The sequence below is a fragment of the Quercus robur genome, chromosome 5 (assembly GCF_932294415.1).
Source record: "Quercus robur chromosome 5, dhQueRobu3.1, whole genome shotgun sequence".
In the NCBI taxonomy this organism is placed as follows: domain Eukaryota; kingdom Viridiplantae; phylum Streptophyta; class Magnoliopsida; order Fagales; family Fagaceae; genus Quercus; species Quercus robur.
This window is the reverse complement of record NC_065538.1, coordinates 19,959,895-19,974,425: the sequence shown is the minus strand read 5'-3', so window position 1 is coordinate 19,974,425 and position 14,531 is coordinate 19,959,895. Positions and strand designations below refer to the sequence as shown.

The 14,531-nt window shown below is 36.0% G+C and overlaps 2 protein-coding genes across 2 annotated transcripts; one reads left to right on the top strand and one right to left on the bottom strand.

Moving 5' to 3' along the window:
• The first annotated feature begins 3,839 nt into the window (after positions 1 to 3,839).
• LOC126725439 (pentatricopeptide repeat-containing protein At4g21065-like) lies at positions 3,840 to 7,943 on the top strand. Its single transcript, XM_050430187.1, has 3 exons — positions 3,840 to 6,815; positions 7,135 to 7,306; positions 7,389 to 7,943. The coding sequence occupies exon 1, from the start codon at positions 4,132 to 4,134 to the stop codon at positions 6,058 to 6,060; it is 1,929 nt and encodes a 642-aa protein (XP_050286144.1). The 5' UTR covers positions 3,840 to 4,131; the 3' UTR covers positions 6,061 to 6,815; positions 7,135 to 7,306; positions 7,389 to 7,943.
• LOC126725440 (protein tesmin/TSO1-like CXC 5) lies at positions 7,423 to 13,340 on the bottom strand. The gene is made up of 9 exons (XM_050430188.1): positions 13,017 to 13,340; positions 12,625 to 12,732; positions 11,887 to 12,064; positions 9,576 to 9,929; positions 9,148 to 9,254; positions 8,965 to 9,056; positions 8,150 to 8,320; positions 7,982 to 8,065; positions 7,423 to 7,542 (listed from the first exon to the last, which is right to left on the bottom strand). Exons 1-9 carry the CDS (start codon positions 13,214 to 13,216, stop codon positions 7,481 to 7,483), a joined length of 1,356 nt encoding a protein of 451 aa, XP_050286145.1. The 5' UTR covers positions 13,217 to 13,340; the 3' UTR covers positions 7,423 to 7,480.
• Between the last annotated feature and the right edge of the window lie 1,191 nt (positions 13,341 to 14,531).

Here is a 14,531-nt window from a genome sequence, read left to right as displayed (position 1 = left end):
AGCCCACATAACCGAACTAACCACACCGAACCGCTGAAATTAACCGCACCTTATGTAGGCTGGTTTTTACCCTCCAAAAGTAAGGCGCAGTTAAGCATAGAGTGAAACTGCACCCTATAAGTGTGTTGCAAAAAAACCTCTTCAAAACTGACCACACTGAACCGTGTATAGCCCTAAGGTAAACCATGTAGCGTCAGTGCACAAACACGAATATTCATTTAATTCTCCATTGCTTTGTATATCTGAAAGTAAGGGGTGAGAGGTTAGGCCTTAATTTCTCTTGATTAATATTTCTGATGACTTTCATTTTTACCAAAGAAAGTACCTTAATATGTTTTGCAACAAAATCCTATTGGCTTATGTTTTGGAGTTACCTTTTACTATTTGGCAGTTCACAAACTTTGTTTCTCCTTACTTCATGTCTTTTTCTCTTCTTTTTTTGAAGGTCGTTATCTTTATTTTCGTACAAGTTTTTCTTTTCTCAATCAGAGACTAACGAAAATATAATGCTTGCAAACTGCTCTCTTTTTAGATTTCATTACAATAATGGAGGAATTTATGACTAGGTTCACATTGAAATGAATGATATATTATGATATAAAAGAATTGAAGTAAAACATCATTTCCTTTGGATATAAATTGTCCGTGACTTCTAGTCCAAAATGGTTCAAGCTCGCGGAGGTTTACTTGGCTGTTTGTTCAGGTACGCTAGCTAGTGTTGCCAAAGCTGCACTTGGGAACAGGAGATCTCCTAGAAAAGCAGGAAAGAGAGTGGGCCAGTACAAATTGGACTACAACAATTACATTTTTTTTTTTTTTTTTTGGCTAGGTAAGTGCGGGGATTAAACTCTCGAACAATAGGTCATTAGGAAACCTGAGTACCAACTCACCTACATGAGCGGTGGTAACTACAACAATTACTTAGTATGGAGGTATCAAATAGAGGTTATCTTGGAAGCTTTTACTAAATATACAACTTTTTTTTGAAAAATACAACTCGATATATGTTGTAGCAAGTTCTTTGAAAAAAAAAATTTAATAAAAAGAAAGAAAGAAAAACTTTTTCAGTAGTGTGTGTCTAGAGCAACTGGATCCTTGAATATGGGTGAGTTTGGTTCAGCTTTTTGTAAAAGTGCATAATGAAAAAGTGGAGTTTTCAAAAAGTGCATAATGAAAAAGTGCATATTTAAAAAGTTGAGTGTTTGGTAAAAGCTGTTAAAAAATGCTTTTTGAAAAAGTTAAGTGTTTGGCTAGCACTTATAAAAGTGGCAGTTTAAGGGATAAATTACCAAAAATGACTATGTATATACAAGGGAGTTTATTTCATACTTAAATCAATATTGTGAAATTATTTTTTTCTTACCAATATTAGCTAATAATAACCTACCACTTAAAATTTATTGTGAGAGTATTTTGATAATTTATTAATTACTATTACAATTATTTTTTTCTCTTTCTAAACAAATTATTTTTTTCTCACCAATATTAACTAAATAATAACTTACCACTTAAGATTTATTATGAAAGTATTGTGAAAATATTGTGATAAAAATTGATACTGATTTTAATTTGAACGTACTATTAAAATTATTTTTTTCTCTTTCTAAAAAAAATATTTGTTTCTCACCAATATTAGCTAATAATAACCTATCACTTAAGATTTATTGTAAAAGTATTGTGAAAATATTGTGATAAAAATTGATACTAATTTTAATTTGAACGTACTATTAAAATTATTTTTTTCTCTTTGTAAAAAAATTATTTTTTTCTCACAAGTATTAGCTAATAATAACCTACTACTTAACATTTATTGTGAAAATATTGTGATAACATTACCTTCTTTTTCCTTTTTTTTCTCCTCCACTCACTTACCGCATTTCCTTCTTTTTTTTCTTTTTTTTTTCCCCTCTTTTTTCCAGTCCATACACGTACCCACTCTTTTCCTTTTTTCCCTTCTTTCCTTACTTTTTCCATATCACTTCTCCAAGCTCCAGAACGTCCCACAGAGCTCTCCTTCTTCCTCTTTCTTTTTTTTTTTTTTTCCTTAGCTCTTCGTCTGCAAGATTCTTTCCCTCTATCCCATCAAAACACACAAACTTAAAGGTCACACAAACCACACCATTTGATTCTCATCAAATGAAGATAGAGGGGAAATCCAAAAGGGAGGAATGGGTCAGATCGGTGCTTGATCTCTGCCTTCATCGCTGCCTGTCTTCCTCTCCACTGTTGCTTGATCTCTTCCCCACTACCAACGACATGCGGAGGAAATGGGTCAACTCGGTTTTTTTTTTTTTTTGGTTCTGATTTCATTATTGGGTTCCTTTGTAAAATTGTGTAAAATCGGTTTGATTTTGTTGATTTTGTGTTTGGATTATCAAATGTTGAAATGGGTTGTGGTGGTAGACCAGTGATTGTTGGGTGGTGCTGTGTTTGTATTTGGTTGATACTTTCTTGACCGGTGTTGGTCTGTAACAGAGGAGCAAAAATATGAGGGAGAAGAGAAAAGGGTAATTTGGTAATTGAAGGAAGAGCCCAACGGATAGTTCAAAACGCGCATGAACTTTTTGTTTTATGGACCTCTCGAGCTCCATATTGTTTTGCGCGTTCTCAGTCTTGGCACAAAACGCAGCTTTTTCCAAAAAGTTGCGTTTTTAGCTGAACCAAACGCATTTTGGACTCCAGCTTTCTTCAAAACGTGCGTTTCAGCTCCTAAAAGCTGAAACAAACGGGCACTATATGTCGTTCACTCGTTTGGTAAGATAAAAGCTAAAAGAGTAGTTGCATTAATTAAACTATATAATTTTTTGTACTGAGAGTTGACAGTTGTGTTGTTATCAACCAAAAAAAAGAAAAGTTGATAGTTGTGTTGTGCAGCAGTAAAGAAGGAAAGAAGCGGTCTAAAGCCATGGTCTATGTAGTTTAGTACTAAGAGCAGTGGTTTAGCCGTCTAGGGGGTGTTTGGTTTGTGTTTTCAAATAACAATTTTTAGTTTTTAAACAACATTACATGTATTTTTATACACTTTTTCATTCATATATATTTTTACAAATATTTTCAAACAATAATTTTCAGTTTTTAAATACATGTACCAAATGAGCTCTTAGTTTTTTAATAAATTTTTCCTAAACTCCATATTATTGAAATTGAGTTGTATTTTTTATTAAAAAAAACTGTGTACAACTCGATTTTAGTAAAATTGAGTTCTATATAGAATTTTTTAATTGGAAAATTCACATTAGCAACTTCTACCATGGCACAAAGCACATATAACTCGATTTTAATGATATCGAGTTCTACACTGAACTCAATTTTGCTAAAGTTTCAAAACAGAGACATCTTGCTAGATAGTTTCGAAATAGGAGTATTTTGCTACATAATTTTAAAATTAAAGATATTTATCATTTTTTCTCAGAAAAGAAATTCAATAAAGGAGAATGTTATCAGAGTGAAATTTCCTTTGAGGTGGCTTTGTTTTTTATTGTTAGATTGTTTATTTAACACATGTCATCCATCGAAATTAAAATGGAGAGAATTAGAGGGTTTTAAATGGAAGGGGAGTTGACCCTATATACTTATCTCATTGCTAGGGACGAATCTACTTCAAACCAATGGGAGCCATGGCCCTATATATTTGGTTTTGTGAAACAACAATATTACATACTCAATTTGAATAATTTTAGGGATACATTTAATTTCACAATATATTAATGTGTGCAACTATGAGTAGTAAACATTTTGTGGTTTGTGCTCATTCCAATTTACATGCCCAACACTTTTGGTTGATTACTAATAATAACATAAGTGAATGAATAGTTGCTCCTAACCAAAAAAGAGTCAATGAATAGTTATTGCGGACTTCGGGAGCATTGCTCCCTTTTCTCACATGATGGGTGGGCCAATGGTGGGTGGAGGGAGCAATGCTCCCGGACTACCGATAAATGTCACCAGTACATTGTACTTTTGAGGGCTGAACGCATCTACAATATTCAAGCACCTTGAGCCTTTCCCGCCACTAGCCGTTAAATTCCAAGACCACCTTATTCAAAACCCTCCCCTACATGATTTTTCTTAATTGTATTTGTCATTCTTTAATCTCCATCTTCTTCTTCTTCTTCTTCTTCAAACAATCAAATGACACTTCAGTCAATAACAAAGCAAAAGAGAACCTCTCCTTTCTCATCTTCCCTCCACTCTCTTCTCAACCCCAACGCGTTCACCCAATGCCCATTTCACGCAATTCCCTCACCAACCCCTCAACTAAACACTAACTCCAAACCCCAACAAACTTTTTATCCATTATCCAAGCTTCGTGCCTTGCCCACCCATCAGTCACCCTCTTCTTACTATGGCTCTCTCCTCCAATCCTGTATTGCCCGGAAAGCGATCAAGCCCGGAAAACAACTTCATGCCCACCTATACCACATGGGTCTCGGGTTTGATTTATTTCTAGCTACTAAGCTTGTTAATTTCTACAGCGTTTGTGACTCTTTACGTAATGCACACCTCTTGTTTGATAGAATTCCTAAGAGTAATTTATTTCTTTGGAATGTTTTGATTCGGGGATACGCATGGAATGGGCCGTATGAGGCGGCAATTTCTCTCTATCACCAAATGCTTGAACATGGGCTTGCGCCCGATAATTTTACCTTTCCGTTTGTGCTCAAGGCCTGCTCAGCACTTTCTGCCATTGAAGAGGGGAGGAACATTCATGAACATGCAATACGGACTGGGTGGGGGAAGGATGTTTTTGTGGGTGCGGCTTTAATTGACATGTATGCAAAGTGTGGTTGTGTGGGGAGTGCTCGCAAAGTGTTCGATAAAATTGAAGAAAGAGATGCTGTGTTATGGAACTCTATGCTTGCTGCTTATTCACAAAATGGGCATCCTGATGAGTCACTCACTCTATGTAGTGAAATGGCATTAGCGGGTCTAAGACCCACAGAGGCAACCCTTGTGACAGTGATATCAGCTTCAGCTGACATTGCGGCTCTTCCTCAAGGGAAGGAGCTTCACGGGTTTAGTTGGAGGCATGGATTTGAGTCCAATGACAAGGTAAAGACTGCACTGGTAGATATGTATGCCAAATGTGGTTCTGTGAAGGTTGCTAGGAATTTGTTTGAACGGCTTAAGGAGAAAAGAGTTGTCTCTTGGAATGCCATAATTACTGGGTATGCAATGCATGGTCATGCTACTGAAGCATTGGATTTATTTGAGGAGATGAAGGAAAAATCTCTCCCTGATCACATAACTTTTGTGGGTGTTCTAGCAGCTTGCAGCCATGGGGGTTTGCTTGATGAAGGCTGGATGTTTTTTGAATCAATGGTGAGAGATTACCGCATAGTTCCTACAATTCAGCACTATACATGCATGGTTGATCTCCTTGGCCACTGTGGTAGATTAGATGAGGCTTACAATCTTATAATGCAAATGAGAGCAATGCCAGATTCTGGAGTGTGGGGTGCTCTGCTGAATTCATGCAAAATCCATGGAAATGTAGAGTTGGGTGAAGTTGCATTAGAGAAATTGATTGAGCTTGATCCTGATGATTCTGGCAATTATGTGATTTTATCAAACATCTATGCTCAAGCAGGAAAATGGGAAGGAGTTGCAAGGCTGAGAAAATTAATGATAGATAGGGGAATAAAGAAAGGCACTGCTTATAGCTGGATTGAAGTGAAAAATAAAGTTTATGCATTCCTTTCTGGAGATACTTCTCATCCTGATTCTGATGCAATATATGCAGAACTGAAGAGGCTGGAAGGACGAATGAAAGAAGCTGGCTATGTCCCAGATACTGGATCAGTTTTCCATGACGTGGAGGATGATGAGAAGACTAATATGGTTTGCAGTCACAGTGAAAGGTTAGCAATTGCATTTGGACTCATTTCTACTCCTCCTGGAACTAGGCTTTTGATAACCAAGAATCTCCGAGTATGTGAAGATTGTCATGTTGCAATAAAGTTCATCTCAAAGATCACAGAGAGGGAAATCACTGTCAGAGACGTTAATCGCTACCATCATTTTGAAGATGGGATATGCTCTTGTGGTGATTACTGGTAAATGGAATGAGGAGAAATTAGAAAATTTTGGGTTTCAAGGTATATATACCAACATGGGCTATTTGCTTGAAGGAGATGATGAAGAATTGTAGAATGAATCTGAGTGGAGGATAATATATACATGCTTACCAAAGGAAGTACATCTTGTTATTTGAATTTTTTAAACACATCAGGAATCTTGTAAAAGTCGAAGATTTATGTCTATGTGAAAAACATGAACGGCGGAATATTAAGTAGTTCATACTATCAAGTAGATTGGGTTTTGTAGAAAGGAAGGCACAATCTGATACCAGACAAAATGCAACATTGTGTTTCTTTAGGCATTAATATCAAAGATTGGGTAAAAGAGGCAGGTTGTCTAATAATTATTGAGGCAGTGGAAGTGGCAAGTAGTACCCAATGGTAAGACCACACCATTATTTAAAATATCTGAGGAATTACACTTTTGGGAGACAAATGAAGTTTCTGATTCTGTGGCAGTATGGGGCACGGGCTGCATGTCATCAGCTGTTTGCAAGTTAAGAAAAATTGTTAAGATGTTTGAACTAGTGGGAGTTTGTTGTTGCCTCAGTTTCTCTTATAACTCTCTCTATCCACTCCAAATAATATAGTTTTGGGTTTCATGCACCAAAATATCTTGGTCTGATTTGGACAAATTTGTTCTCAAAATGTAATGATGTCTCTGAAATGGTAAGATGCAATGGCCATCTAAAGCGGAGGAGGGAGAGCTGTTGCACATGTTTCTGGAATAACAATGTATGGGTATGATCAACTTAATGGTAATAATTATCATAGGCAGAGGATCAAGACAAAAAAAAAAAAATCTTTTAGTATGATTCAATTGGCTAAGCTATCATCTTGAGTTCTTCATGTTATTCATTGATTGAAACATGCTTTTGATTGTTTGACTCTGAGCATTCTACAAATATTATAAAAAATGCAAAGTATTCAACAATCTCCTTTTTTTTTTCATCAAGTAATTTCCTTTTCCTGTTCCATGCAATGCACAGCATTTAAAGATGTGCTTTCATTTCTTGAATCAGAAAATCACTCTAACTCTTTTATTTGTGTATAGATTTAGCAATTTAACATCATTTCACAAGAACACTTGGCTTTGGTTTGTGGTCCATGAATGATTGAAGCTCTAAGCAATGGGACCCACTTTTGTAATGTATTATTTACTTGGAAGAGAACAACCAGAATGAAACCAAGGCAGGGAATTTACTTTGTGCCACTCCTATCAGCAGGTTATCTAGGCTTTTCCAGAAACTTATTCAAAGTTTGGTATCATGTACTCAACTTACTGTGCATACACAAACTCTTTTCTAGGTTGTTGGCAGTAACTGCAATTTCCAGACCATGCTTAATGTAGGATGCCGTTGCAACTCTTTCCTGTTTGCTGATGCTTCAGTTCTGGCTTTCTAAAATCCTGCTGCTGACATTTTTGCATTGTCAATTAGCTTCGATGGGAAGCAATTTGTTCCTGCAATGTAATAGAACCTATAAGAGCCAGGTCATGGAGAAGAGCAGAGTATTAAAGTTTTATAAGCGCAATGGCTAGCAGAGGTGATGCTAGTCTAGAGAGACAGTAGAACACTCTTGGTCTACTTTCCAATTTTGATGCAGAACACAATCCTAAGTCTTGCACCAGAGAGAGAAAAAGTGTGAGAAGTGGGATGCTAATGCCATTTGAGAAAATACAAAGAAATACTTTTAGCAACTCCTCTTGTTTGGTTCTTTGAGAAAATACAAATAAATCACTACAATCATCTGCCACCCAAGACAAAAATGAATTATGTATGAAAGACTTTGTTGAAGCTTTCTAAAAGGATAGATTTTCAATATTGGATAGCTTTCCATGTGAAAAATTACTTGGTTGAAGTATTTTTCTATGTTTAGAATTACATGGCATGGAATTACACCTTTCACGTGACCAAAAGTGATGAGATTCTTAAGGCAACTCAAGAAATCTTTCAACACAAGCCTTTCATGCTTCATGTAGAGACCTGCAAAGCAGTTATAGTTCAGTCTCATAAAAAATCAATACAACTATTCCAGGATCCAAAGGCCTTCCAGTAAATCAGCATTACCAGATCTAAAATCATCTGTGCCAATTGTAGCGGCTCCGTTGCTACTCAAATGGCTATCAGGCATTTTCTGAGTTTCTGGTGCTCCCTGGCAGTTTCCCTTGTCCTGGCCTACAAGAAGACTTGCAGTGTCACTGTGTCCTTGTTCTTGCTCGCCTGATGCACTATTTTTGTCTGCAAATGGTTAATGCAGATCTCAGAAATCAAAACTCCCATTTCATTCACCGTATAAAATATTATAGATTAGAACCTACCTTCTGCTGTTCTACATAATTTATAGTCAACCAATGGTCTAAAAGGTATTTCATGAGGTTGAGTTCTTCCCGATATATGGATAACTTAGCTCAAAGCTTAAATACAGCTAATCGAAATATAAAAAATAAATAAATAAATGATATCAGCTACTATTTTCGGATATTAAAATTCATAGCAAAGTATTCTAATAATTGCTAACCACAAGATCTTAACTTGTAGTGTTGGTGCTAAATCAAGCGAACTGATAATTGCATATTTCTCCATGTTTTTTATGCATGCCAATTAGCACATCGAGGATATGCTAGAACCCATGTTACCACATTTTTAATATGTAAAATTACACCAGTCTTGTCACTTGTGTAATTTGAAGCAGTGTATTAATGGCACAGACCCAAAACTCACCGGAGGAATATGTAATCCAGTGAACACACACACATATATAAAACCCTTAAAAATATATGGTTCCTAGTCACGTAATTGATCCTTCATAAGTCATAACCTGATAGCAAATTAAAATTTTTTAAGCCAATTATGATTCTTCTACTCTTAGCTCAGTCATATACCTGCACCTATTTGAGCAAACTCTGATACTAGAACCAAACATGAGCAGAGCTTTTTTGTGTCTTCTGGCTGAATGACATCTGCTAACAATGATCTTGCACCATAAGCAGCAATATCAGTTGTTATGGACAATGAGAACAAAATTTTCAACAAGTGGCAAAAGTATCACTGGCAAATATATAAACCTGTATCTAAACTTTGGGGAATGCAGTACAGGAGAACCAATAACTTGACGAACAGGGTAAACAGACAAGGCAGACAATGGATCAGAATCACTGAGAGGATTCATTGGCTGAATGAACAAAACAGAAAAATTTAGAGCACGGAGATGGATAAGTGGAGCAATGTACCATAGCGATTGAGATTGTTGGAAGCAAATAAACTTTATCTGTGGATTTGGGCCTACTGAAGTTCTCAAGACCATGTACGTGGGCAGCCAAGCTCTCTCATGTAAATTTCTTGCTAAGTGATCTTTTATAGCTTATCCATGTGGAAATGATAAGCCCATATAATTTATAGTGAAGGCATTCTCATAGTAGGAAAAACCAGATACATTTTCTCACCAACCGAACAGAAAAGAAGTGGTTTTAATCAGGATGCTAAAATAAAATACCTTGTGATGCAGTGTTAGCCTTTGAATTTGTGAATTCTTCTCTTTTGAATCAAGGAGTTCATGACCTTTTCTTTTCCCTAATCCTGGAGAGAATCTGGTGCCTAGTGAGTCAAAAGCACCAGATAAACCAGCATTGGCCTGTTGGATGCAGGTATTGGTATTAGAATGGTCGCCATGTAAAACAGCCAAGTACTCCTCAGATCCTTCAAAATTCTTGCAGTCCACACATTTGCAGTTCTCAGAGCACAGAACGTTAGCTTGGAAGCATTCACAATACTTTTTAAGGCACCATGTTTTCTTGCAGTTACATCCCTTGTTGTGTTTCCCAACCATTGGGCTGACGTTTTCTTCATCCTGCACTTGTTCCAGAGCAGTCCAGTGTGGTTAACAGTTATCAGATGATGAATAAAACTCGAAAAGATATCTGATATTAAATTTACGTATGTGTCAACCAAAAAGGGTAAAAGAAAGAAATGAATATCAAGAGATGTTTAAAGGAAGGTATCATGAAAACATCACTTCCTTAATTCTTTTGTAATTTTTGAGGTTTCAAAAGAGAAGGATGACTGACATCCATATGGCATTGAGCAGTGAATTTTTCTCTCAGTGTATGCGTATGAGAGAGAGAGAACCACGTCCTTGTAATTTAACAAAGAACTTAATAGGACTCATTAAATGAATCATTAATGAAAAATGCATATTCAACATGAATGATTTAACTGCAGCAGCTGTGAAGAGAAAAAATGTACTTTTCTTACATAAAATTTCTTGATCTCAATGCTTTAAGAAAATCAAAATTGTATCAGTGGAAAGCAGCTAAGAGGTAGATCTTGAGTAAAGACATGCACATCTTTCATTTTTGCAGTCCACTTTTACTCTCTCTCTCTCTCTCTCTCTCTCTCTTTTTCTTTTTTTCAACTTTTTCTTTTTCTGGGTTGTTGTTGTTCTTATTGCTAAGAGTTCCCTGATTTTACTAAGTTACTAGAATGACAAAGAGTAATTAATTTTTATGCACATAACTTTAAACATGAGGAGGTTTCTATTGAGACCAATCTTAAAAATAGAAGTTCAAAAGAGCAACTGGACATAAATGCAATATAAACTTGCTGAAACACTAGCACAAGCACAACTATAAATCCTAAAGGTGAAATCATACTACTCTTTTCCAATCAAACAACAACAGTGGACGGTGCTTGAAGATGATCTTTTCCACCCGAAGCTGCTTATATTTTTTCTAATTGGCACAAGAACACCGGGATGCCATGCAAATACAATCTCCTCAAGAAGTATATAGAACGACAAAGCTCAAATGAAGTACACATGATTGTTGTGGATAGCTTGAACACAAGAATAAGCAAACGTTACCCAATGTTTGGCCCAAGAACCTTAACGCCAAATGCTTCCAAAAAAATAGACTACAAGATTAGTAGCTATCATGGTTACAATACAAAGATCCTACCATAATTTCTTTATGAAACACAAACTAATTTTTAGATCTAGGAAAAGCTCATCAGACCTTATATAATTTCTCAAAACTCATTCTTATAAAGTTAGCTACACTTGAAAAAAATATATTCACAGATTCTTAACACATGTTCTTTTTATTTATAGTATAAATTCTGTCTTCCCTATTAAGAACAAGCAAAGTGATTAGAGCGCTCTTTCCCTGTATGTAACTTTGTCATCAAAATCTCCTGTGAATTATGAATGTAAAGAAAAGTGAAATCCAAGAGCTTTCTCAGCCTTCAGAGAAAAAACAAAGTGTTAGAAGTTTTGGGCTGGACCAACCCAGATGAGTATACCCACAGTGGGAATGGGTCAGTCCATTGGTAAGAGTTGTCTTTCTTGGTTTTCTATAAATAACCACCCATAACTACCCATGCAAAGTATATAAAAGAGAGGCAAAGGCTTGTTTTTAGAGATATAAATTTCAGTGGTGTTGTAGAGAATGACACACACCAAAGTCCATCTTCTCATTTCTCTCTCATCAATTTTTATTATTGCATTTAGGTTATGGAATGGTGTGTTTTGTTCATTTGTGAGTTCAATTAAGATAGGTATGCAAAGAAAGAAGTCTTGTTTTTATTTTTATTTTTCCAACACAAAGAATTTAATGAAAGCATTCTGGTAATGACTTTATTACTGTAATAATATCAAAACTGAGATACTTAGATCTGAAGGAAACTATATTCATGTCGATTAGGTATCCACCTAATTCAACGAACAAAACCAAAAAATGGCTCAAACATAAAGAATTAATCCAGTAACCAAACAATAGTTCTCTTGAACTCAAAAATTTTCATTTACATACCCTGTTATCCAGTGTTTTAAGTGGACTGCTGGCAATCTTAGGCTTGAATGCACTTGGGTTGCGCTCCAGAATACCTTCAATAGCTGCTATCCTTAAATCCTCATTCTCAACATCGTTATAACAATTAGCACACTTGCATCCATCACAGTATATTCCACCAGCGAAGCACTCACAGTACCTGACAATTTGTGGATAAAAACTTTGTAAGCAACTAGATCTAGTACAGCACTGCACTGCATTTTGAAGGTTGGACCATATAAAAAACACAAATTCACCATCCACCATTTAATAAAGAAAGTCATCTGGAGATATATATATATATATATATATATATATATATATATTTATGGTGGAAAAGACCAATTGGGGCAGCTTTGTTTTTTAAAAATCTATCTAAAATTAACTTTTTTTCACAGAAATCGCTGTCCACTCATGTTTTTTTCTGCACCATTCAAGTATGCATCCATGAGAAACTCTTTTTAGGGAGTAATGAATCATTGTTAAACAAGGAGATAGAAAGAGAGCAACTACAAATACACTCCCATGTAGAAATTAAAAGCAAACCAAGACCGAGCCAATCATAGCTGTTGCAAATTATGAATCACTATGTTCCTTTAAGGAACCTCCCATAAATTACAGGCTATTTCTGTGGCACATACAATAATGTAGCAAAAATCCTAAATAGTATGATGATATGTCATAGCTGTTGCATACAATACAAGTATCTCAGGCACTCACAACTTTAAGCACTTTGAATGCTTGCAAGTGCAATGTTTTTTACGCTTAGGAGTATCATTGCTTGCATTGATGTTAAGCTGTGGCTGTGATCTTGGGGACTCAGAGTTTCTGCATAAAATATATTAAAGGAAATTAGTAAGACAGAAAATTAGAAAATTGTTTAAACTCAAAGGTAAGTCTGTGTTTGGAAATTCTCTTTCTAAATAGTATGATTTGTAAGCAACAGGATCTATCAAACAAAAAAGCGAACATTTTCTTTTAAGCAAAATGATTTTGAACTTTAAAAAAAAAAAAAAATTTAAAAATTTCTTTTCTGCCATTGTAGCTCGGTTTTCTCAGCTGCCAAACAGAAAATAGAAACAAAAACAAAGGACGAATCGCAGAAAACTTACATTGTGGAAAGAGGAATCCGCGGAGGCAAATGCGAATGCGGCACTGCCGAGATCGGCTTCACCGGAAACTCTGTGAAATCAAGCTGCCTAATTCGATTTTTTCGCGGGAAAGCCACAGAGGCCTCTGTAACGGTTTTCCGCGTAACTCCAACTGAACGTGGACGTTTTGGCGGGAAATCTACGTTCTCAGTTTGCTCCATTATCAGAATTTCAGATTCCGGCGAATGCCACGTCGCAATGCTTTCAGGTTCGCCGGATTCCTGCAATCTCCGACTGTACACAGAGAGAGAGAGAGATTGAGAGATCTTAGAGCAAAATATTGGGTTTGGGAGAAAGAAAATTTGAAATATGGCAGAGTGAAAGTAAAGATTGGAGGTATTTATAGGCTTGTTTGAAATTACAACGCTGTGGATATTGGACGGTAAGATGTGCGTGATATATTTTATCGGACGGCAAGGATCATATTGAACTGATCCAATGGCTTTAATTCAAAATTATGAGCAATGTTATTACACACTAATACACAAACATCCTTTCAAGCAAAATAAAAAATAAAAAATAAAAATAATACACAAACATCCTATAAAATAACACTAATACGCACTTGTTTTTATCTAAAATCATGAGTTTAGAACGAAATCATGACTTGTTGTTTGAATGGATAGAGTGTGTGTAAAAGTTATTTTCTCAAAATTATTGTACAAGGAGAGTTCGTATCCTTTGGGTAGCTGCAACTGGGGAGAAAGCTATAAGTGAATTGTAAAATTGTACCACCCAACTCTTAATAATACATTACATTTCTTAATTAAAATCAAACACGTTGTTGTTTTAATGGATAAAGTCCAAATAATATTATCATTTTGAATAACAGTTAATTCAATGTAGTTCTGTATTTAAATTTAATTAAAAAAACTTTATAATAAGTTTATTACTTGATTAATATTTTTACATTTTTCCCCTTTCTAGTCCTTTAAAAAAAAAAGGACTCGAATAGAGGTAATTCCGTATTTGCAATTACTTAAATGATAGTAGTTGTGGGGCCTGAGAGTTTGTGGCCCCGGCCCACTTTACATTAGGGCCCAAGGCCCAAGCCGAGGAGAATTATTGCCGAGGACGCATGATGAAAGCCCAAAACAGGCCCAAAGATACGGCCGAGGACGATCTTATGCTCAACACCCCATAGAACGCCTAAAGGAAAGGACGAGCTCAATGCAGGAGCCGGCCAAGTGAAAAAGCTACCAAAACATCAATAAAGAACTCTACGTCTGACAGGTCCATGCCTTTCACCATGCTATTCAGCTTTTACAACCACTCCCAACCACTCCAAGTATGGGCTGATAGGACAAGTCTCAACCCCAGAAAGTGGAGCTTACACGTGGACGCTAGAAGGGGGGTAAATGCTAGTATAAAAGGAAAGGAGAACCAATGGAGAAAGGGTCGGGGCCATGAAGTCTTAGAAGAGGAGAATAATAACATTAAGCTCCTCGGACGAGGTCTAAAGACCGTTAAACTCGT

What these genes read in the sequence shown, in the direction of transcription:
- LOC126725440 (XM_050430188.1), bottom strand. Translation starts at nt 13,216, where the DNA reads ATGGAGCAAACTGAGAACGTAGATTTCCCGCCAAAACGTCCACGTTCA. An exon ending in CATTCAAAGTGCTTAAAGTT is followed by an intron (nt 12,065 to 12,624) that starts GTGAGTGCCTGA and finishes ACAAATTGTCAG; the next exon opens with GTACTGTGAGTGCTTCGCTG. An exon ending in GTTTGCTCAAATAGGTGCAG is followed by an intron (nt 8,321 to 8,964) that starts GTATATGACTGA and finishes AACCATTTGCAG; the next exon opens with ACAAAAATAGTGCATCAGGC.
- LOC126725439 (XM_050430187.1), top strand. Translation starts at nt 4,132, where the DNA reads ATGACACTTCAGTCAATAACAAAGCAAAAGAGAACCTCTCCTTTCTCA.